A 26,093-nucleotide genomic window follows, 5' to 3' on the forward strand; every position below is an offset into this window, starting at 1 on the left:
ATATTTAGTCATCAGACTGTACAGTCTCCTGTCGGGTGATGATCTTGTAGACTCGTTGTCTCAAACAACTGTCTGAAGTCAGATGGCGAGCAGTTTCTCTCAGCTCGTCTAAACTGGGGACCTCATTGTGCGAAGAGGCAAATGACTGAGAGTGCTTCACTGCACACAGGGAAAAAAGGGAAGAGCATTTTAATATGGTGATGGAGTAAGTTCATCAAGCTGAATAAGTTAAATTTAACTTTGAGTTAGGAGCCAGCTGGAGTGCTGTTCCAAGTGATGGTTAATCAGAATACCAGCATGTATACATTGGTTAGCTCAATATAAAGGTGCTACTTGATACTTTCCATGAATAGGGTACAAAGTGGCGTCCCATTATTTGTTTTAAAGCAATAAAGGCACACGTTTAATGTTCTTTAAAAAATACCTCTCAGATATGATAGATAAACTAGTAACTTTAAGGTAACTTTAACTAACATTCTATTTGCTAAAATTAGTTAATGCATTAGGTATTATGAACTAAAACATTTATATATATATATATATATATATATATATATATATATATATATATTATTATTATTATTATTAATCTTGGTTAATGTTAATTTATAAAGATAAAATTGTTCATTGTTTGTTCATGTTAGTTGATAATGCATTTATATTAACATATACAACTTTTACTTAGCTACTAAGATCCTTAAAATGTATTAGTATACACAGTATGTTGATATTAACATTAACAAAGATTAATAAATGCTGTTAAATTAGTGTTCATTGTCAATTCATGTTAACTAATGTAGCTAACTAATGTTAACGAATACAACCTTACTGTAACCTAAGTGTTACCTATAAACTATTTTCTAACTTAAAATAACATGGCATGTAAAGTAGTAACTTTTAATCAAATGTCTGTGAATAGACTGCAGTGTTTACTGCATTTACCAAGCTCAACCATTAAACCATGTTATCAAACATGTACAAATATTGTTTAAAAATTTTTCTTTTATTTTATTATTATTAATGACAAATATAAATTTATCAATAACTACAAACCAACATGTGGAGCCAAACTAGCTGGTTCTACTAAATGATAGCTTAATTTAGGCTACATCTGCAAACCTGTTACCAATTCTGGTGTATTTTTCTTTTAATCTTATGATTTTTATTTATTTATTTTTATGCTTATTTAATGTTTATTGCTAGAAAATAAAAATCAAAAAACCACACAAAATGAGGTTTAAACTATATTCAGACATCTCCCAAATGTTGGTAAAATAGTTGCAAAAATTATAAACCTCATACAAAATAAATAAAACTTTCTTTCATTGATCCTTCATTGACTTTAAGGGCCCTATTTTAAGAGCACTAGCACTAAGCAAAGAGCTATGCCATAAGTCATAAGCGCAAAGTCAGTAGTGTTTTGGTATTAAGTAATAAAGTCTAGGCGCAAGTGGATTTGGCGAAATCATGCACGTAAAGAGCGTGATTGGGTCAAGTGCAATTTAATTCTGATGTTCTTTTCTGGTTATTGTTGCATCTGCGTCCTATTATATAGTCCATTCCCTGTCAAGCACCAGCTATATAAACAAAGACAGCACATTCATAAGAAACTGGTAGTGTAAATGGACTGTATGCAATGAATTAGAAGAATAGAAATATGCACACGCTCCATTTATATGCTTAGATGTTATTATAATGCTATTCTCGTCAGGATTTTTATATGCTCCTTAAATTATAAGGAATGTAAGTATTATTAATAATGTTAATTTACTGACAAACGAATCTTGACTAGTATTAATAGTGATAGTATCTGCACACACCTTTAGATTTCGAACAATTAAATTCATTTATTAAGCCAAACATATTTCAAAATTTAAATCAACCTTAACGAAAATATAATCAAAATAATGAAATGGTAAAAACCCCCAAAAAAACAAACAAAAAAAACATCCAAACATTTTATCCTCTACCAACTTCTTTCACCGGCACCTTTTGCAGTGAATTTAAAATCATTCTACGACAACAGGTAGAAAATACCAATACAAATTAGATCATAAATACAATTGTAAATATAATAATAAAATTTGAAAAAATAAACCATGACCTACAGATAGTTTAAAGCAAATCTCATACATTTTTGTTTCATAAAACTCTGATCCTCAGGGACATCATTTGATGTTCCACTATATTTTCAGATTTTGGAAATAAACTTTTTTACCACCTGATGATGGAATCTCCAAACTGCAAATGTAGGAACTGATTCTTGACTTTGCGCTGAAAACAGATCTACGTTTGCGTGCTCATGAAAATAGAGCCCTAAGAGTTTCAAGGCCTATTTTGGACTCTTTTTGTGACCACAAATGATTCCCAGTGTTACTCTGTAACATTTAACAAACTTCAAACTATGTGCACCTGTGCTTGTTAAAACTTACACCAGTGCTGCTTTGAGGCCCTTCTCTGAATACGGCAGCTTTTGATGCGGCGAGCAGCAGCTTTATGCAGATATACTGCATTCTTCATGATGGCTGGTAACTTGGCCTCAATCTCAGCAGCACAGATACATTCCTCAAAGAACTCTGGGAGTAAAATGCACAACTTTAGGTTCACATTTAATAATGTGCATACGGTCAGTATTAGCATTACATTTTTGAGCAAATTACTTTAAAATAATAAAGAAATGCATATAACTTTGGATTAAAATATTCTGGATAACTTAAGGAAGAAAAAAAGCATTTGGGGAAATAATAATTATCTTTGTAAATATCGCCTCTTTATAGTTACAGTACCACACGGCAAACTAAAAATATTTTAACATATATAAACTAAAAACAGATTGACTACATGCAGCTATAGTGTAACAATATACTGTATGGTTCCTAGCTGAGGGCCAACACACACACACACACACACACACACACACTATATACACACACATATATATATATATATATATATATATATATATATATATATATATTACATTAAAATACACAAAAGTTTCAAATTTATAGCTGAAAGACATAAACATTATACAGTATGTGTTTTCAATGATTTCAGCATGGTAAAATTTCTTACTAAACTTACCTGTGTAAAGTTAAATCCAATATTACAAGTTTGTTATTGTGACAATGTAATGCAGGTAAACCTTAAAATCTTGTAAATGCAGTAAAGCTGGCAAATCCCTGATTATTTTTATCACACAGAAATCATGTTAACTGGTATAATGTTGACGTCTTGAACCCATACTTTTGAAACTATGTATATTTTAATGTTTATGGTCAGGCCCCATTCACTTTCATTGTAAGTGACTTACTGTTACCACAAATTTTGCTTTCTTTAAAAAAAACAAAAAAAAAACAAGGAATGAGTCAAAGTTGTTATTATTATTATTATTATTATTATTATTATTATTATTATATTTATTTATTTTTTGTGGTAATCAGCATTATGCCACAAATGCTGTCAAATGACTTAACTGGAATTGAACCTGTAAAATTTCTTTCATTAAAAGTATTATAATTCTTAAGTTTGCTACAATGTTTTTAGATATCCATTAATTGTTCTAAACAATTATCTCCTCACACCCGAGCACTACTGCTGTGTGAATATTCCATTTACCTTTTTGATTTGTAACCAGTAATAAACATGCAAACCAAAAACTACTAAACATGCAATAAATAAATGAATAATAATTTTTGAAGAGCAAATAGTTTTCCTAAAAATTAGTGTGTTGTGGAATTTTAAATAAAACCAAGCTATAGAATGTCCGAGAATGTTTTTTTTTTTTCCCTAATCAAATTGTTTATTATGTTTCCAAGTGTTGGTTATTCATGTTTTTGAGACCATATAGACAATACAGCTGATTTTCTGTAAAGCTGCTTTGGAACAATTTGTATTGGGAACAGGGGCAGAGCTAGGGGATGGCCGTGGCCACCACGGATAGAAGTCTGGCCACCTCATTGTCCAACCCACTCGCAACCGCACCTCTCCGTCCCGGGAGTCACTGAATCCACTCCCCTCCGTTTTTGTATCCACGTGCTTCCGACAATGATGCACGCACCCAGAGGTGGACCTACGGGACAGGCAAGCCAGGCAATTGCCTGGGGGCCCCCCGTAGGCGACAATAACAGTAGTTCACGACACTTGAGACCAATGACTGGCAATGCTTAGCAGACTAGAATGACATTTTCAAAACGAAACCCTAAAGGGGCCCCCATCCATTTAGCTACAAATTCAAGTACGAGCAGAATTTAAAATGTTGCGACAGTCACAACATTTTCATGAGATCAGGCTGCATGTTTTGAACGTTCAAAATTCTGTGATATCCTCCTAGAGGGGCCCCCATCCCTTTAGCTACTAATTCAAGTAGTCTAAGAGTGGGATGCAGGAATCATGAAGAGGATGTCTGATGTACCAATCATGGATTCAGAAGAGGAAAAAAGAAACTGGAGGAGGAGAAGAAGCATGACAGTGCTGACTTGTACAGAATCTGTAATATTTACTGAATTATCCCTATATATGAAACGATTGCCAACAGCCGCGTGATTCGAGATTGGTATTGTTTACATACTCTTCACATTATTCTATACACAATTCTTATTTAATCGCAACAAACTATACATCATTAGAAAGGCATCATCTCCAGATTTTATACTTCACCACTGTTTTATGATAGAATGCTACATTGAAAGTAATTCTTTAATTTACAGTTGTGCTCAAAAGTTTGAATACCCTGGCAGAAATTGTGAAATTTTGGCATTGATTTTGAAAATATGACCGATCATGCAAAAAACTGTCTTTTATTTAAGGGTAGTGATCATATGAAGCCATTTATTATCACATAGTTGTTTGGCTCCTTTTTAAATCAGCAGAAATCACCCAAATGGCCCTGATTAAAAGTTTACATGAATGTTTGGCCTTGTTACAGACACACAAGGTGACACACACAGGTTTAAATGGCAATTAAAGGTTAATTTCCCACACCTGTGGCTTTTTAAATTGCAATTAGTGCCTGTGTATAAATAATCAATGAGTTTGTTAGCACTCACGTGGATGCACTGAGCATGGTTGATACTGAGCCATGGGGAGCAGAAAAGAACTAGGTAATGGAACTATATAAAGATGGAAAAGGATATAAAAATATATCCAAAGCCTTGAAAATGCCAGTCAGTACTGTTCAATCACTTCTTAAGAAGTGGAAAATTCGGGGATCTCTTGATACCAAGCCAAGGTCAGGTAGACCAAGAAAGATTTCAGCCACAACTGCCAGAAGAATTGTTCAGGATACAAAGAAAAACCCACAGGTAATCTTAGGAGAAATACAGGCTGCTCTGGAAAAAGACGGTGTGGTTGTTTCAAGGAGCACTATACGACGATACTTGAACAGTTGCAGAGAAAGAAGACAATGCCACAAAAAAGCCCGGTTACAATATGCCCGACAACACCTTGACACGCCTCACAGCTTCTGGCACACTGTAATTTGGAGTGACGAGACCAAAATAGAGCTTTATGGTCACAACCATAAGCGCTATGTTTGGAGAGGGGTCAACAAGTATTGTGCTCCTTGAAACAACCACACCGTCTTTTTCCAGAGCAGCCTGTATTTCTCCTGAGGTTACTTGAGGGTTTTTCTTTGTATCCCGAACAATTCTTCTGGCAGTTGTGGCTGAAATCTTTCTTAGTCTGCCTGACCTTGGATGGTATCAAGAGAAACCACCGAATTTTCCACTTCTTAATAAGTGATTGAACAGTACTGACTGGCATTTTCAAGGCTTTGGATATCTTTTTATATCCTTTTCCATCTTTATAAAGTCCCATTACCTTGTTACGCAGGTCTTTTGACAGTTCTTTTCTGCTCCCCATGGCTCAGTATCTAGCCTGCTCAGTGCATCCACGTGAGAGCTAACAACCTCATTGACTATTTATACACAAACACTAATTGCAATTTAAAAAGCCACAGGTGTGGGAAATTAACCTTTAATTGCCATTTAAACCTGTGTGTGTCACCTTGTGTCTGTAACAAGGCCAAACATTCAAGGGTATGTAAACTTTTGATCAGGGCCATTTGGGTGATTTCTGTTATCATTATGATTTAAAAAGGAGCCAGACAACTATGTGATAATAAATGGCTTCATATGATCACTATCCTTAAATAAAAGACATATTTTCAAAATCAATGCCAAAAATTCACAATTTCTGCCAGGGTATGCAAACTTTTGAGCACAACTGTAAGCAAAGTGAAGCAGGAGTACACATCTGACATGTAAAATCAAAACGAGAGTTACGGACATAAACATCTAATAAAGTCAGATTTCCATTAAAGGGTGTAAGCTCTGGTCTTTTTGTCATTGTAAGGCTTCAGTTAACAATGTCCATTAATTTGTAGTCCAAATATGTGTGCATTTAGAGACAATTTTATGGATTCTCATATGTTTACTTCACATTTCTTTAGAAAAGATTGGATTGTCATTCAGTTTTCCTCTAAATTATGCGACTCTCATGGTATGTTACCTATGTACAGAAAAAGAGGTTTACTTATAGAAGAGAGTTATTACAGCACAGCTACTTTATTTTTTTTATTCTATCGAGTTTAGATAAGCAACTTCTACTATATGGCTTAGATCAATTATTTTTCATGAAAAGAGTGGTTGTGAGATGGCATTGCCAGCTTTTGAACCTATACTGTATGTTACAAAAATTAATGCTTGTTAGTGAAAGATAGTAGCTTAAAAGCTCCATGCTTTCTTTTCTCTCTCTAAGAGCATTACTGAAGTCTTACAACACCCCAGACAAGCACATATTGAATGTGAATTCAATGTATCACAGTGTGGTATTATTGATATCGGTATGGCCTTCTCTCAAAAATGATTTTACCTAATTCTATGTGATACAATGAGAATATTCATGCTGAATGAGAATATTCAAGGTAAATGTATCTGATATCTGAATGTATATAATTATTTACTGATATCTGAATTTATATAATTATTTACTTTAATTATTTAGCAGTTCAATGGACTTCCAGTGCAGCCTCCTGCTCTGCTCATAATGAAGAGGATCTTCACACATCCAGCAGTGCCATCAGCAGTACCACAACAGCAGGTACTTCCATCACATCAACACCTCATAAAGAGAAAGAGGCCACACCACTCCCCAGCAGCATCACCACAACAACAGAAGGCAGTCAGATCTCTTTAATAATATCAGATGACCCATACTATGGCTAAGTGTCAAGTGATGCTGTGTGCTGTGAAATAGTGAAAAAGGAGTCCTGAGTGCACTTTGAGTGTATTACAACAGGCATTCAGAACGGCCTGTTTTTTTTGTTTTTTTTTTGCCTATGGCCCCCAGTGTCCCTAGGATCACCTCTGCCGGCCCACACCCAACCCCCCACCCACCCAGACGAAATTTCTGGCCACCACAGACTGATCGCTGGCCCCTGCCTGGCCACCCCTGTGAAAAAATCCTGGCTCCGCCCCTGATTGGGAAAAGCACAAATAAAAAATTTAACAAATACATATTATTTGATTTGAATTGACTTTTATGTTACAATGTTTTCTCTACTTTGGCAACATAATCTCATTGTTCTCTCTTTGCACTGTCAAACAAACAAGTGCTGTAGCATTTTACCAATCAGAAATTAGTATAATTAATTCTGACTCAAGTAATGGTCAGCATTGGTCAATCACTGCTAACCATGTTAAAATAAAATTTGGCATCATACATTCTGAATCTATGTATTGATTACCTTTGTCCCATGTCTGCCAACTATGTTGACAGGTGCAAACATCTTCTGCAGCCTGAAACTGAACTTATGATTAAATGTTTGGAGTGAAAGCATTTGGCTATATAGGAAATCTATATGATGCTCCCTTACTCCCTAATAGGTGAATGACTTAACCTACAGTGTGTTGTCTGACTGCACTGGTCTCAGAATAGTTAGAAAGGCACCTTATTTTCATCCTAACACTGTGTACAGCCTCTGAAAGCAACATTTTCCAGCTTTTAGAAGCACCCATTGATTCTCAAAGTGATAATGCACAGTGGACTTAGGATTTATATGGTAAGTATGACCAAATGTCCTTGCAGGGGGTCATTGTGTTTAACAGTGTGCTGGTTCACGGTAAATTACTGAAATTTTCAAAATGGCATAAACAGGTTTCAATGTACAAACTTAATGAGGTTTCTTACCAGATGTAATTTTGTTGCCAATTCTCCCAAAGACATCACTGACTTCATTGAGATCAGCGGCATGTTGTTTTGCCACATGACTCCATGTGTCTAAATTTGAACCCTTTTATGACAGCCTAGAGTGTTCTGAACTGAGACCAGTTGGTTTAAATTAATTTAAATTATGCGTAGCATACAGCGAAGCCAAACAAAATGTTCTCGCATGAGGACACAGGGTCCCACAAGGTTAAAGCAAAATGTCTGGCTCCACAACCATATACTTTTCTTATCAGTCAAAGACTTATAAGACTTGTAAGACTACAGTAACACTGATGTAATTTGTCTGGATCTTTTCTTATAACATAGCTTAATATGCAGAGACAACTCCAGTCAAAAATGAGCTTGTTTTCATGGACACCAGAATACTGTTGATTATGAGAAAGCTATTTAAGACTCGAAATTGGCATACGCGTTTACATGCACTGTGTTTTTGGCTTTCACTTTACCCCTGTATCCATATTGTTTTTTTAGAGTAACTTGGGTGCCGCCATTATCAACCTTGAATGTGGAGCTCTTCTGGTAGGGTACAATGGGGCTAAAGGCACCGTGGGGTAAAAGGCTCCATTGATTTTATTTTCTCCCAAAACACTAAATAGCAACAAAAACTACCACAGTACTTTCCTTAACACCTGTTTGACACTATGCACAGCAAAAATGTTCTCTTCCATGATATCTTTGCTTGCAATGTCTAAAGGTTGATTTTGAGGCAATTTGATCTAATTTTTTATATATTAAAAATGTTGCACATTTATTTAGCTAATGTAAATCCCTGAAATAAACACATTTATTTTGAGACAAAATACTTATTTATCATTTACAGTTCTGTTTAAGGTAATTAAAGCAAACTGCCCAATAAGTGGATAGTATTTGGGGTAAAAAGCCCCCTTGTTGCAGGGGCTAAAGGCCCCTATTAAAAAAAAAAAAAGAAAAAAAAAAGAATTTTTTTTTTTTTTTTTTATTTTTTTTTAAGTGGGTCGAATAGACTTTTTATGAAACATTTTCAAAGTAGGCTCACATATATCTACTATATCTACACAATATCACTTTAAACCCCCTAGGGGCTTAAGTGAGGGAGCCTTTTAAACCAAGTGTGGGGTAAAAGGCTCCCTCACTACTTTTTTTATTTATTTATTTTTTTATTTTTTTTTTACAGAATTTTAATCGAAACAACCTTCCATTATTATTTTGTGATGTTGCTCCATCAATATTAAATAAAAATAAATAAAAAGTTTGGACCTTGATACATGTTGTGACCAGAAAAAAGCTATATTTCCTTAAGGGGTACCTTTAGCCCCATTGTACCCTAGAAGCCACCTCCGGCCATTTCAGTGATACAATAATACTAATTTATACTGCTTTATATTGCAGACCAGGCTGGCAATATATGTGACAATATTATTATTATCATTCATTATTATTTTCATAAACACATTAGTTTGGAGTGCATATAGTTTTACAGTTTAGCATATTTTGCCATCATTTTATCACATGCTGTCGCACAGGCAGAATGAATGAGAGATCAGGCGCTGAAATGCTCAGTTCCATCTGTCACAAGAAACTTTACACAGCCAGATAGAGAGAAAGAGAGCAGAAATTTGCTGGGAAAATGCTGCCTCAACTATCTTTGCACACAAAACTGAATCTTGTTTCATTTTGCCAAAATAATAAATGCATTATTCTCTCCATTCTTGCAAGAGAGCATTATCACTTTCTTAGCGGTAAATAGTAAACAGACACACAGGTCTCGCATTCAACATGGCTCATGAAATATCGCCTTTGGAAATAAATAAATAAATAAAAGGCATTATCTAAGGCTTGCAGATAAATATGAATGGAGGTTTACATGGACACAAGATACATGGCATAGTCACCATCGTCCCTTCAAAATAACACACAGCAACAAGTGAATGATCTACTAACTCTTTTACTATGCTGTAAATGCTGATGTTAAAAGATTATTCGACAATGGGAGTTTATTCTGCTGCGAATGCTGTGGTTGTGTGATAGTTTATAAGCCCATATCACTAAATTCTGGTCTAATTATCCTTCTAGTTATTTACATTACGGTCAGTGACAAAAGAACTTTGTTACACTTGCCAGAAATGCAGCCGCTTACTTCCGCATTGCAAAATAAGGTGGATACATGTGGCTCAGTCAGTAAGCTACTTTCTCCACAGCAATGTAATAGAAATCATGGCATCCAAGAAAGAATTTGCTATTTTATTCTCTGTTGCTTCTCTTTATTTCCATATATTCCAGAGTTTTTGCTGGGGTTTTTTCCATAACTTTATATTGCAACCTGCAGCAGAATTGCACTGTAATAGTGGGGTTTCCCTCTTATGTAAATTGTAAACTACAATGTGAGGGACAGTAGTCTATATTTTACATTGGTGTGTATATGGGTACATTTTACATGGTTTATATGCTTTTCCTTTTTCCCACTCAACCCCTAGAAATGTTGATTTCTTTCTGCTGTGTTGACTTATTGATATGATATAGGGCTCCATCCTATGCCGTTAGTTAATCGGTCTGTTTTTCGCACATGGGCACTTCTCAAAAACCTGTACCCTTTCAAAAAATCTAGAGTTGTCGCAAATTTTCTGCATAGTTGCAGAAAATTCACCACTCATTGTTTTCACATGCAAATGAGCTTACTATTCACCATAAATGTTTGCCAGAAGTTTGCAGCTCTTCACCAGTAGTGATGGACCTGTAGCAAACCTTTGGCGATAATGAAGAGTCAAGTCAAGTAAAATTTATTTGTATAGCGCTTTTCACAACAGGCTTTGTTTCAAAGCAGCTGTACATGAAATTATGCTATAACAGAAAATGAATGAATATAATATCAATATTAGTTATTTGTGTTTAGAACTATAAGTGGTTAAAATGAGTAAACTAAGTAAGTGTTGTGGGTCAATGGTTAAACAAAATGATTTTGTATGAACTATAAGTTTTAGTGTTAAAGTCCTTGAAGTCATCCCGAATTAACTGAGGAAATACACGTAGATGCATTGTCCTTTGATTTTGGCTGATGAAGGCTTTTGTTAGTGGTTAATTCATTTTCTATGTAATTTATTTTTTTAAGAGAGTGTTGTCCCTCCTTTGACCAAGATGAAATAGGTGTCATTCAGTGAGGAGCATCGCAGTCTGGCTGGAAGCTTATGGCAGGTAATTTTGGTGAACTCCATCCTGAGCCCATGCTTCAGACAGTGGCTCATGAAGAATCCCATGTCTTTGAGTTTGCATCAATTCATCCTTTGTGAAGTCCGTCTTAGTAGACTGAAGTGAAGTCTGGCTGGCACATGCTGCAGTTGGTCATCATCACTCAGCGACACAGTGGGAGTCAGACATCAGGCAGGACCAGAGATGGATCTGGCAGCCTCTGGTAACCTCGGTATGTAGATCCCGAGGTTTATACAGGGAAAGAAATAGAATAAAATTAGCGTAGATACCATTGACTTGAAAGCAGGGTTAAAGAATAAGAGAAGTGTTTCCAGTTCCGGCAGACCTAACTAAAGCAGCATAACTATGAACTGAGGGATAAATGAGGTGTTTGCCTGGCTGAATAGATAAGTCTTTAGTCAAGACTTAAAGTGAGAGAGTGTGTCTGAGTTCTGAACACTGCAGGGAAGACTATTCCATAGTTTAGGAGCCAAACATGAAAATGATCTCTCTCTTTTTGTGGATTTTGATATTCTAGGTTTTGTTAATTGTTCAGAGTTTTGCAATCATAGTGAGTGTGATAGATTATTGTGTGATAGAAGGTCATTTAAGTACTTTGGAGCTAGACCATTCAAAGCTTTGTAAGTAATTAACATAATTTTAAAATTAATGAGAAACTTAACAGGTAGCCAATGTAACGACAATAAAATGGGGCTGATATGATCATATTTCTTGGTTTTAGTTAGCACTCTAGCTGCTGCATTTTGAACCAACTGAAATTTATTTATTAAACCTGCAGGACATCCACCTAGTAATGCATTACAATAATCTAGTCTTGAGGTCATGAACGCATCAGAAACAGATAGCATGTTTCATAACTTAGCAACATTTCTGAGGTGGAAGAATGCAGTTCTACAAATATTGGAAATTTGTTTTACAAAGGTAAGCTTGCTATAAAATATAATGCCTACATTTTTTGCTGTAGAAGTTGACGCTTCTGAGATATCATCGCTCTGTGGCAGAATTTCTATATTATCAACATAAATTCCATATGACAAAATTAGATCTTGCATATGATTTTGGTGATAGGTTGGACCTGTCACATTTTGTCTAACCCCAACAGAGTTGAGAATATCGATAAATTACAATCCCACTGTATCATTTTCATTATCTATGTGGATGTCGAAGCCACCGATGATTAAAGCTCTATCGACAGCAACTACTAGATCTGACAGAAAATCAACAAATTCTTGAAAGAATTCAGAATATGGCCCTGGTGGTCTATATAATGTTGCAAGAACAATTTTTTTTTTAAAATGTTTATTTATATCTGACAATGTCACATTAAGCATTATCAGTTAAAAATAATTAAACTTATATCCTGACCTTTGAGTGACACTAAAAATATCACTGTAAATTGTAGCAACACCTCCTCCTCAACCTTTCAGATGAGGCACATGTTTATAACAATATCCTGAGGGAGTAGACTCATTTAAATCAATATATTAATCTGTTTATCCAGGTTTATTCAGTCAAACAGAGCAAATCCATACTATGATCTTTAATAATTTCACGGGTAAAATATTCTAATGTTTAGTAGCCCTACATTTATATGATGTTTATCTTCATTTTTTTTTTTTCTTTCAATCAATCAAATTTTTTCTAAATTACTAAATAAGGGTTTTGTGTTTGGTAGTTAGGGGAACAGACACAGTCTCTATATGATAGGTGATTCATTCTCTATGTGTTGTAGTTTATGTGACCTGTGTGACGTCTCAAGGCAGCTAACAGACGTTTGGATTAGGCAGTTTGTCTGCTTCCTGACCTGGGCCCCAGTTAGTCAAATACTATCACTATTAAGACTATGAGCCGTATTACTAGAGAGGAGAGCGGCATCTTCCCTGGAGGGATCGAGTCCATCTCTCTTTAGCAGGTTATGTCTTCCCCAAAAACTCTTCCAATTGTCTATGAATCCTATGCTATTTTCCAGACACCACTCAGACATCCAGTCATTCAGTGACACTAATCTACTATAAATCTTGTCACCACGAAAAGCAAGGAGGGGGCCAGAGCATATTACAGTGTCTAACATCGTTTTTGCAAGTTCACACATCTCTTTAACATTATCTTTAGCTATCTCCAACTCGTGAAGCAGGACATCGTTAGTGCCGACATGAATAACAATCTTAGAAAATCTACATTTGGCATTAGCCAGCACTTGTAAATTTGATCTGTTGTCAGACGCTCTGGCACCTGAAATGCATTTAACAATATTGGCTGGAGTCTCTATTTCCACGTTTCTTACAACAGAGTCACCAATAACAAGGGCGCTTTTAACATGATTCTCAGTGGGTATGAGTGGGGAGAATTGACTGGAAATCCTGACAGGAATGGGCAAGTGGTGTCGTTTTGCCCTACAAGTATGCTGCTGAGATGTCACCCAAATGCACTGATGTGGGGGCTCTACAGCCAGAACCAAATTGTGTGTGTTGCTCGCTGTACTACCCGCATCTGAAACAGTATCTACCGGCTTCTCTTTCTCACTGACCTCCACTAGCGTTCGTATGCGTGTCTCTAACTCATTCAGCTTGATTAATTCTTTACATTTATCACATGTAAATCCCTCACTGCTGACGGAAGAAGCTATAGTCAACATGTTACATGTGGTGCAAGTATCAATTATGTGAGGTGATGCCATGACTTACCGCAATTGTTTGTTGTTGTTTTGGTGGTGGCTTTTGATCAGCCTCAGATTGAGATCGATGTGAATCCCTCACATAATTGTTGTTGTTGTGGTGGTTCCTGATCACCAGTGGTTTGAGATCGATGCAATGATCCATGTAATAATGTGTGCGGTAAAGCACACAGTTTAATCGCAATAAAAGTAGAAATGCGGATGTGCTTTTTATCACGTTAAAAAGTATAGAAGTGGAAAAACAATATATGTTAAAAAAATGGAAGAGATTAAAGATTAAGTGCTGAAAATAGAAAGATAAGCAATGCTAAGCAGGCTAGCAGGCTACAAACACAGACTCAAGCTAAAGCAGCAACAGCAACAGGAACAGGAAAATGCGTCACCACAGGAAACAGCGTCACCAAATGAGTTTGCCGCAAAGGTCATTTGCATGGTAAAATGAATGAGTGCCGAAGTCGTGGCAAGTTTGCCGCAACTCTAGATTTTTTGTAAGGGTAAGAATGCAGCTTATGCATTTACATGGCCACATCTCCAGGAGAAACCCAGGTGTGTTAAACCACTTTCTCTTAATCCCTTAAAGGGGTCATGACATGAGGAATACATTTTTCCTTGATGTTTTGACATATAAGAGGTCATTGTACTATAAAAACATACTGTAAGTTTCAGAACCGAAAAGTTCCTCCTTAACAGAAAAGGAGCATTTATTTAAACCAAGCTCCAGAAACAGCTCATTTGGAATTTGTGGAACTTGTGATGTCACAAGGATCAAATAAATCTGCAAATGACTGCCTCTTCAGCAAGACATCAATGCCTATTTTTCATCATTGCACCTTTGGCCCTGCCCACTGGTGCTCAGTCACACAGGTGAAGAGGAGAGAGGGCCTGTCATGGGAGATTCATCTACACTTTAAAGGGGACTTACACCAGACACCTTCATTTGCCTATCTGGATTTAAACGTTTTTCTACATAAACATGCACTGACTAGACGAATGTCTTTGACCATTATCATGCATCTCACGCCGTTTTTAAAAGAGACAATATAAGAACAGCTGCGCTGTTTCTTGCTGTTTGAAAGGTAATCTGGACTGTTTTTGCACCCATCTGTGCTGTTTTTAATTATTAGTCTTTTGTAAACATGCACTAGATGGATGTCTTTGATCTTTTTGATGTGTTTTTTGGCAATGTGTGCCACATTTTAAGAGCGGTACAAGCTCAACTTTTAAAAACGTATCTCATTCTGCTGCTGCCAGTGACTGGGAGAAACACATGCTGTTCTGTGTAATAAACACGGAAGATGGGAAGACGAGCATCTCTGCTTTGGCCTGTTGAAGCTGGTTAAAGCACCCAACATCACCATGGATTGTATTACATTTACGTATTCAGAACATTTCAGCATGGATTGTATGTGTTTTTGGGCTCATATCACCGTGGATTGCTTGTGAAACAGTCAATATGTGATTCAAGCTTTGCAGAGGAACTGTTATTGAAAGAGCATTATTAAAGATGGGGTAGTTACAAACTCTATTGTATCCAACACAAAACCTTAAGTAAACAGTTTCATTCATGGATATATGACTGTTTGATAGTTTATGGCGCTGCTGTGCTTGAGTGAACACTTTAATGGATTCGGATGCAATGTATTGGGTGTACGTTATGTGTAAACCCTGAAATTTAGTTTTATAATGTTGTAGAGCTTGTTCATTTTCTTCTGATTGAGTTTCAAATATAGCTGTATTTGAGGGGCTGCACAATGTTAGCCAATCAGAACAGTGGGCATTTACATTAAAGTCTTAAAGGGCTAGAGAGCTTAAAACCAAGCGTTTCAGACAGAGTGCCAGAGACATGGTGGAAAATGATTATATATAACTAAATTATGACTGTTTTGGTGGAAAAAACTTTACTAACATTTATAAAAAAAAGGAGTATGTCATGATCCCTTTAAAAGATAATAGCATTCTCGTTTATAAGACATTTCAGAACGCTGAAAACCTTTTCTGTGAAAACCCTGTAACAAACCGCTTTCTTAAGTGCATGTAAACGTGGTCAGTTGTACTGTAAGCTGATTTCGCCTAAAAGTGGAGCTCTCCTAAAAATGATTCAGATTGTTTGAGAGACCGGTTCAACCTGACACAGCAGTATTAGCTTAACAAACAGTGTGAGGGCAGGACTATCTGTTAATACAGCCAATGACAGAAGTGGGGAGTTTTCTGCAATAAAAACTGATTTCAAAACAGATTATTTTTGTAATTTTGAGCTAGAGGCTCAGAAATGATTAACTTCAGCTTTAAGTCAATTTTTTTCAACCAACAGTATGAGTCTCCCAGTAATATTGGAACATGGCCCTTGTCTTATGTTTTGGAAATGCATATTCAGGCTCTATCTGGTATATTTACTGAGTGCACTCACTTCGGAGATGGCTGACGTCTCCCTTCATTCTTTCCTCTCTTTCACGGGTGCGTTCTATTGTGTTTAGACCCTGTTCTAGATCTTGCAGCACCTCCTCAGCCAATTTCAGCCTACTCTCCAGTTCCACACGAGACTCCATCTCAGCCTGACGTATATACACATACAATGAGAACAAATACACACAAGCATCATATAATATGTATTATAACAGGGAAGACTGATAGAGTATAAATTAGATACATTTTAAACATGGAGGTATGGCGGAGGAGACAGACATGGGCATTTATCAAATTTCAGTTGATTTTTGTATCACAGAGAAGTAACATAATGAGGAAAGATGTGTAAATCTAGATAAGTCTGATGTGAGAGAAATATGCTGCATGTAACCTGATAATGCTGTAGAATGTTAAATCCAAAGCTAAAAAATGCACTCAAGAAATAGTTCAACCAAAAAAAACACACAACACATTCTGTCAGAGAAATGGAGGAGGAAGGTGGAGCGGCTTCACGTGAGACTTGAAAAAGACAATTAGAGCCACCGAAATTCAATGACTTTCATTTCGTGTTCTATATAGGCTTCTGACAAAGCGCAGCTGTGTATAGCTTATAAAAGTTCCAAATGAAGAGAACATTTATACAGTATAAGAGGAAGTAGCTTTCATTTATAAAGTATCTAATGCACTTACTGGATTATTTGAAAATAGTCATTACAATATGGTTATTTAATATCAAACACAATTTTTATAGATTTTATTAGAAAAATAGAAATGTATTGTGATATCGTTATCATGATTGAAAATTATTCATAATGTGATATAAGATTTTGGTCATATTGCCCACCCCTAGAATACAGTCCATATGTCATATAGACTACTTTATATTGTGTTTATGGTGTTTTTGACCTTTTTTTAAGTTTGACAGATATGGTCATTATGATTCTTTTTTTGGGGGGGGGGGGGGGACGACTTTCTTTAAGACAGAAAACAAAAAAACATCACAACGTTCTTAAAACCAGAAAATAAGCTTTAAAACATGTATTGTTTTCTCCCACTGTTAAATGTGCTATATAAATAAAGTTGACTTGTCCTGACTTGACTTGACTTCATAAACTGTCTGTGCAATGTTCCACAACAAAAGTTACAGTCCCTGTACAGCAAATCAAACAAACTGTGTTTGCTATTTTCCTCCATAGTTTAATTCTCTGTAGTGCACCTACATTTCAGGGCACATTAGTTCTCACCTTTAGCTCTTCCTCAGTGTGCTGTTTATCTGCTGTGAGCTGCGTGAGGGACTGCTGGAGAGCGTTAGCTTGAGAAGAATAAAACTCTCGCTCCTCCTGCAACACTTTTGCCCGCAGTTCATTCTCCTTCAGCCTGCAGAGCGCGACAGAAAAAGGAAAAAGCTGGCTCACTGCCATGAACACTAGGGGGATAGGACACCAGAGAGCACCGCACTGACTGTGATCTAAGCTGTTGATGCCAGAAATGCAGAATTTCCAGAGGCTTGTACTGTGCCCTCCATTTCTGAATGAAAAGTGATTGACTTAAATTATTAATCATACTTTTTGTCTAAGTGCTTTTATCCTGTTCTCTATGTTACATGCTTTTTGGGTTGTCAGTCGATTAAAATAATCCAGATTAACCTTGAGATTTTATTATTATTATTATTATTATTTTTTATTTTTTTTTTGTCAATTGTAATCTCAAATTTCGAATTTCCTGAAATATGCCTCTAATGACTCTTATGTTTAGATAAATATGAATTTATGGGCATTACACCACTCACAATGCAAACAAGCAACAAAATGGCATGATAAATCTAGTTTGCTCCAATTAGCTATGTTTGAATTGAAATACTAGTGTATTGCTTACTACTGCATATTTACCACAATGATAACTGTTTCAAGTAGCACTATGCTACTGTACATTGTTGTCACAATAATCAAAGTTTGGATTGGATTGTCTTCATTTTAGGCAATCAGATCAAATAAGAAAATGTGCATAATATGTGCAGTGTATAGGCTATAGCCTACTATACTCTGCATATATAGAAAGAGTATTGTAGAATGCTATAACAATACTAAAATCAACCAAGCTGTCTACACTGCAAGCTCAGGACAGTGTCTCATACAGTATTTTCAGTAGTAAAATGGAAAGTTCCTGGATGCTGATTAGTCAATACAGTATCCCAGCTGTGCTAAAATACAAAGTAGGCTATAGCTAGTAACAGCTATGATGCAATATACTTCACCTAGCTACTGCGTAGGCCTAATCACAGAGCACCATCAATACATCATCAGTAATCACAGGTCAATTAACCTTAGTTTGCATGTTAAGGACTACATCTTTTAGTGGAAAATGGCACTTAATTTGTAAGTTTAAATGAAATGTATGTATCGAAAATTTTTATAATGCTATTCATCATGCCTTCCAACGGCCATTAGTGAGCCTTCTTAACACGTTAGCATGATAATCTACTCATCCCTAAACATCTTTTCAGGAGTATACAACATAAAACTGCTTGATAAAGCTTCATAGTTTGATAGATTTGAAGCAAAACAAATCAACAGCATCTTATCAATTTGCTATTTAAATGTATTGGATCATGACATAATTTGACTTTTGTGAAATGGTCCATATATTTAAGCCACCATTTATTTATATCCTGTTTTTGCGGTCATTTATACCCGCAAGTCAATCCACTCTGTCTTTTGTGCCTCATTTACTAGTGTCTGTTCGATGGGCTTATTTGGGAATCAATGTACATTTCCACTGTAGTGGTCTCAACACTCCTTTTACTGTAATCCAACTCCAGGTCAGACAATCGCTCTATATACACGAACGGTGCTGCATGCCAAACAAAGGAAACTGCTGCATGACCAGTACTGGAATTCTAAATATGGAGAGAATCATTTGTCATCATTTGTCAATCTTCTCCACCAGGTTTCCTCACCTCTCTTCTGCCTGTTCCTTCTCTTTAAGCAGGCTTCTCATCTGCTCCTCGATGTGTCTCAGGTTCCCATGAAGCTGCACCTCTGGATCCAGGGAGTCTAAAGAAGCCTGACGGTCACTCCCTGTTTCAGTCGCATCCTGTCCTCTCACTTTGAGCAGCTCCAGAGTGCGCTGTTTCTCTTGAGACCACTCCTGAAGACAGAGAGAGACTTTCATTATGGATTTTGATCTAGTGAAGAGCTGCAAACTTCTGGTAAACATCTGCGGCGAATAGTAAGCTCATTTGCATGCAAAAATAATGTGAGCGGCAAATTTGCAGCAAGTTTGCCAGAAATGTTTTGTAAGGGTAATTGTCTTCTGGGTTTTAGGACTACAACCTGAACTGCTCTATTGTCAATCCATGTTTTCCGGCATTTTTCCTCAATTGGAAAGATTTTTTTTTTTTTTTTTTTTTTTTTTTTTGTCGGTTGAATGATCAGCCACAAGGAACAAAACAGTACAACCCTTTAAACAGAGTTACTTCAATCCCTCACAGCTTTGTTTTCAATAAATTAAAATTACAAATCTAAACTGACTAAGGTCTATTGACCCAAGTTTTTTGTGTATCACGGCACCTTAGCAACACCATGGATGAAAAAAACCCAGACTCGGGAACTACACTGCACAATATCAAGTCATATTTATTACTTGCTGCCTTCATAAGCTGGCAGAGTGTCTCCATTGCAGAATATCAGTGCATTTTAATGTTTTAACTCTACTTTTAACTATATATTTTAAAGTTTATTATTTGATACCTCTAGGGATTTTTGCAGCAGTCTGGTGACACTATGAAGTTCTTCTTTCTCAGACTCCACTCCCCTGAGACACTGTGTGGTACCGTCCAGATCTCTAACAACACAGAACAATACAAAAGTCCAGGAATTTAAAAGCATATTCAAATAAACATGCATAGTACTGTATAAAGTACATAATTTTAATGTGAATGTATGAATGCAAGCAAGACAGGATGACACATTTGAGGCAGTAAATGTGTTCAAAGAGGTATATAAATGGATGAGAGTGTACAGTTTAATCTGCTTCTGTTCGGCTCTCAACTCTTGAACCACATCCTCAAACTTCTGCTTTTCTTCCTCCAGCAACTGATTCAGTCTCTCCAGCTCCTACACACACACACACACACACGCGCGCGCGTTGGTGCGGCTATCCTTATGAGGACTCTCCATAGACATAAGGATTTTTATACTGTACGAACTATAGATTCTATCCCCTAACCCTAACCCTACCCCTAAACCTAACTCTCACAATAGTTATTTTTTTAGCTATTTGAATTATGGGGACACTAGAAATGTCCTCATAAACCATATTTATAGCATAATACCCTTGTAATAACCATTTTGTAACCTAAAAAAAGTCCTTGTAAACCACCCAAACCCGCCCACACACAAACACACAGTTCTCCATTAGTTAATTTATGTACATGCTTTTTTTATGTCTACACATATTTGTATCCAAATTGAGTTCATTATAAATAAGAGAGCTAACCGATTTCTGTTCTCTTTGTAAGCACAATTCCTCAGTCTCTTCCATGAGCTTATCTATCAAAAACAGAAGGAAACACAACATTAACAGTTAGTTTAGCAGTAATACAGAAAACTACTGTCTTATACTTAAAGAGATAATCGGTAATAATTTAATATGTTTTATAATAGTAACAAATCTGTAATAACTATGATTTGTTTTTTGAGAGACACTAAGATTACCATGGTAACTTTTTTGAAAGCAATTATTCACAACACTAAGCTTTTTACTAAAGCTCTAAATCAAAGCCAATGAAAAAGCATTTTACATTTACCATTTGAAAAAAAGCATCAACAAAACACCTTAGAAATTTGAGGACAAAGATATGTGGACACAGTGATGTCATACCAAGGTATTCTTGCTTTTCCTTAGCCAGCTTTAGGCCCTGAGCTTCCAGACTTTCAATCATAGCCTCCCCCAACTGAGCGTTCTTCCAAGTACTTCACAGAAAATCAAAATACACCACCATAATCACTGATGTTAGGCCACTGTCACAAGTAGCATACTCATTAAGAACTCCCTCATGAAAGGGAATTCACAACCTAATATACTTCAGTAACACATATCTGAGTGAAAAAGGTTATTCAACAAGAAAATATAAATGTAGGAAATTTTATGTTGTGTGGGATTTTATCCTGCAGAGAATTGATTGAATGAGTGACCGAATTGGAAAGTGGGGATTCCATGACAGAATGCAGTATGGTGGTTGGAGGAAAGGGGTTGAAAATTAAGAGGGCTTGATGATGTCAGCTAAACAGGTAAGCTGTTACGAAGGCTGAGCAAGTTATTATATTTTGATGAGAGATTACAAAGACAAATGTGTTTTTGCTGTGGAATAGCCAATAATTAGTATGCAATGAGACCATGGACATAAATGAAGCAAAAAAATAGTGTACATTTTGATTTCATGTTGACTTTAAATATGCAATTGGTTTTTAGCAAGCTTGTGAAATTACAAGATAAATATACATTATACAGAGCTGTAGATGGAAGCAGACCAAATGCTTACACTTTTCCAGACTCCTGCAGCATCTCCACCCACTGATTCTGCTCTGACTCTGATTCAGCAGCTAGGACAATATTTCCCTGTACAAGACAAGCAGCAGGAAACTCTTAGTTCTATGAAAGTGTGAGAAATATTTATATACTACATAAGAGTATTTTGACTCCAAAAGCACAATATATAAGTTGTCATATAACTGTATGTATGTATGTATGTATATATATATATATATATATATATATATATATTTATATTTAAGCAATATCACAAGAGCAAGAGTGCTATATGGACCTAAATCAGCACTGCTGTGACTGCCTACGGAATCACAGCAGTGCTAATGTAGGGCCATATAGCACTCTTGCTCTTGTGATATTGCTTATATACAACAGTTCAATGAACAAGTACATTTGAAAAAATTAGGTAAAACTGAGTACGGTCATGAAAAACGTATTTGTGCATGGAACTACTTTCTTACACAACGGATCAGAATCTGCCATTGCTAGTTCACACCAAATGATGCGTCCAAGCCTTCATTAGTAATTTAAAAAATGTCACTTTAGAACTAGTATCACAACTTGGGCTGTTTCTAACAAGTTATTGGAGAAACAAGGGTGTGTGTGTGTGTGTGTGTGTGTGTGACCTGTTGCCTCTCCCAAGCAGAGATGCTGTAGTGTGGTAGTCAGCTTTCTGGAGATAATGTCATTTTGGTCAAATTCATCCTATTTTCTCAGTGGAAAAATAGCCATCCAAGCAAGGGTATTCCTCCCTGTTTCATGGTAGCCGGTGCGCAAGAGTCATTCGGTACAGAAACCGCAATCTTCTCCGACATTTTGAACAGTATGTCCTTTCCAATGTGGAAACTCCGGTAAGAGGTAAGCGCCTTGAGTTTGAGTAATTAATCACTGTTATGTCTCTCAGCTGTGATGAGCCTTAATTCTGAAGTTGTTAGTTTAATGCCATTTAAAGCTATTTCCTAGCTATTGAGTACAAGTATTGAGTACATATAAAGTAAATGAACATACTTTCCAGAAGGCCAACAATTCACTAAAAATGTTTTTTTTTTATTGGTCGTATGATGTATTCTAATTTTTTGAGATAGTGAATTGGTGGGTTTTTGTTAAATGTGAGCCAAAATCATCACAATTAAAAGAACCAAAGACTTAAACTACTTCAGTCTGTGTGCATTGAATTTATTTAATACACGAGTTTCACAATTTGAGTTGAATTACTGAAATAAATGAACTTTTCCACAACATTCTAATTTATTGAGATGCACCTGTATATATACAGTATATTGTGCTTTTGGTGTCAAAATTCATGTCTATTATTTAATGTCAAAGTCTGTTAACAATTACAAAAGAAAATGGGGATGATTAAAACCAAGATGAATTGCAATGTAATAATATTTTACAAAAGAAAAAGAGAAAAACAGTTTTACAGTGAATTCCTCGTGGTTGATAACCATTGCGAATGGCATGCCTTGATCCTCTCTTGACTCAACGACACATCCACCCAGTGGGATCACCCCCTTACATGGAGGAAAAGATTATACTCTTTGGAAGATCAGTTTTATTATTATTTATATTATACTATAAAATATTTCCTAAATGCAATTGAAAAAGTAACAAATGTAAAGGATATACAAGTTATATTTTTTTTTTTTAAATGTTATTTTACAATCCATAGTCCATTCACATTTATTAAATGCTAATGATTTGTGTACCTTAGGGTGAATGTTGAAGTGTCTATTTGTCTCGAAGTTTTTTTTCTCATTCTCTGCATAATATAACAGGAAGCTATCCTTGATGATAAAGAATCTGTTATGAAAGCACAAACATATTCAGTATGACATACTGACCTGATAAACGAGAAATTTAATTACATCACACACAACCATAATAGACACACTGCAAAAAAAAAAAAAAAAAAAAAAAAAATATATATATATATATATATATATATATATATATATATATATATATATATATATATATTTGAATATTTTTGTCTTGTTTTCCAGAAAAATTATCTAAGCATTCTTAATACAAGATAAATTTACTTGATAAGCAAAATAACAAGATATATTGTCTTTTTTCCTTCTTTTTCAGAGAAATCTAACACAATTTAGAATTGTTTAGTCTTTTAACAAGAAAAAACTATTTGCTAATCAGGTGAGAATAAAAAAATGGATTTAAAGGTAAAACAAGTTTATTTTCCTTACCCCATTGGCAAATGTATTTTTTAATTTTTGTAAAGAAATCAGCAAATAGCCCTAAACTTAACTTTCATATTCCTGGAATTATGCAGTGTTGATCTAGGCAGATGACATAAAAACTTTGCATGCCATCTATAAATTGATCTTTGTGAGCCCTAATGTACAAAACTAACCAGCAGCACAGAATGTTCTCATAGATCTGACTTACTCAGCTTAATGGCACATTTAAAGCATCTCAGTACAGTAAGTCATAAAATGATGGGTTACTTGATAGCTTCTAAGCTATTAAAGCTTTTAAAGTGCATTATACAACAAGTCACCACACAAAAACATAATGTCCTTAAATCTAATGCATACATTTTCTTATGCAGCAGAAATAGATATAATATTTTACAGCTCCTGCACTGCTGTTTACCAAATACCACCTAGAACTATAACATTATAAACTGTACAGTGGGTTCCAACAGTCTGAGAAACTGGTGAAAATGCTTCCATTTTGCATTTTTAATGCAAAACTTTTCCTTATAAATTAAATTATCAGCAGAATAATTTGTGATTTTAAATTGAAAAGCAAATGATTTAAAAAATATAATTTTTTATATGTCCCCTTTTAGCTTTGGTGCACTCAAAAAGTTTGTGCAAAGAACAGCATGTTATACCATCATCATTTGAGAATGTTCAGCATGAGAATGTTCTTATGTGCTTCAAAGGAAGCTGGAAATGTGATATATATATATATATATATATATATATATATATATATATATATATATATATATATATTCATTTAAATCTTATTTTTTCTTTGTTTATTTTTTTATCCTAAAACTTTCTGTTTATTTCCAAGTTAACAGGGAAAAATAATGATTTTCAATATGGTCTCAGACTTTTGGATCCCTCTGTATTTCAGCATTCATTTAGCACCTCATTATTGTCCAGAACAGACAAATACATTGCATGTGGAAGTTATTATGGAAAGTTGTTACACACTAACCACACCATAATAAAAAAGTCTACTATTGTTGAATATTGTTACCTGCGGGACCACTTGGCCGAGGGCCTCCCAAAAGGTCTCTTCCAAAGGACCCCATGGAGTTGCACTTTGGTGCTGATGTCCAGAGCATCTGAGTCTCCTTGCTCCATGGAGGTCCAGGGCGAGAATAGGGAGGGTTTGGATGAGGAAAACATAGTGACTCTTTGACAGGAAGTGGGAGACGAGGAGGTGTGGTATAAAAATATCAATAAAGTCTAAATAGCAGCACGTACACTCTCCAATAAACCTATACACAAATAGATATACTCAAACAGACAAAGCCTTTGTGGACCTCCTCCAGTAATCCAGCGATGTGGAATGATGTATCCGTCAATAGTGGTATCAGCTAGTTTCGGACAGTGTGGAAATAAAACCAGGCAGGGAGGGTGGGCTGGATAGGAGGGTTAGACCTCTGGGAGAGAGCTTTTTTTCCCCATTTAATCTAATAGACATCAGTGCAGTATTTTAAAGGGAAAAGCTATTACTTTATGACCATTATCTCACTTGTGACGTTGGACCTTTTTAGAAATGAGTAGTTGATGCATTACATGTCCACAAGCTTTTTTAACAACATCAAGATTTTAGATGACATTTTACAATAAGGTTGTATATGCTAGTCTGCTTCTGTAAATTCTTAATGATTTCTTGCACCATTCATATTTAAAGAGTGTGTAATATATATATATATATTAGTGCTGTTAGTCGAAATTTTTAGTGTGATTAATCACATAATTTTTCATAGTTAATTGCACATTTTATAAGTGCTGAAACATTACTATATTTGAATATATACTTTTTCTGTCAAAATGCATTTATTTCC

At 35.5% G+C, this 26,093-nt stretch overlaps 1 protein-coding gene across 1 annotated transcript; it reads right to left on the reverse strand.

Annotated features, from left to right (window-relative positions):
• LOC127411227 (pleckstrin homology domain-containing family D member 1-like) lies at window positions 1–25,488 on the reverse strand. The gene is made up of 13 exons (XM_051646642.1): window positions 25,277–25,488; window positions 23,749–23,842; window positions 23,464–23,553; window positions 22,032–22,108; window positions 21,371–21,462; window positions 20,987–21,039; window positions 20,510–20,604; window positions 20,239–20,332; window positions 19,446–19,636; window positions 17,734–17,866; window positions 16,494–16,638; window positions 2,433–2,576; window positions 1–159 (listed from the first exon to the last, which is right to left on the reverse strand). The coding sequence occupies exons 1-13, from the start codon at window positions 25,426–25,428 to the stop codon at window positions 5–7; spliced, it is 1,515 nt and encodes a 504-aa protein (XP_051502602.1). The 5' UTR covers window positions 25,429–25,488; the 3' UTR covers window positions 1–4.
• Window positions 25,489–26,093: the final 605 nt, after the last annotated feature.

Source organism: Myxocyprinus asiaticus, chromosome 20, assembly GCF_019703515.2.
Source record: "Myxocyprinus asiaticus isolate MX2 ecotype Aquarium Trade chromosome 20, UBuf_Myxa_2, whole genome shotgun sequence".
In the NCBI taxonomy this organism is placed as follows: Eukaryota; Metazoa; Chordata; class Actinopteri; order Cypriniformes; family Catostomidae; genus Myxocyprinus; species Myxocyprinus asiaticus.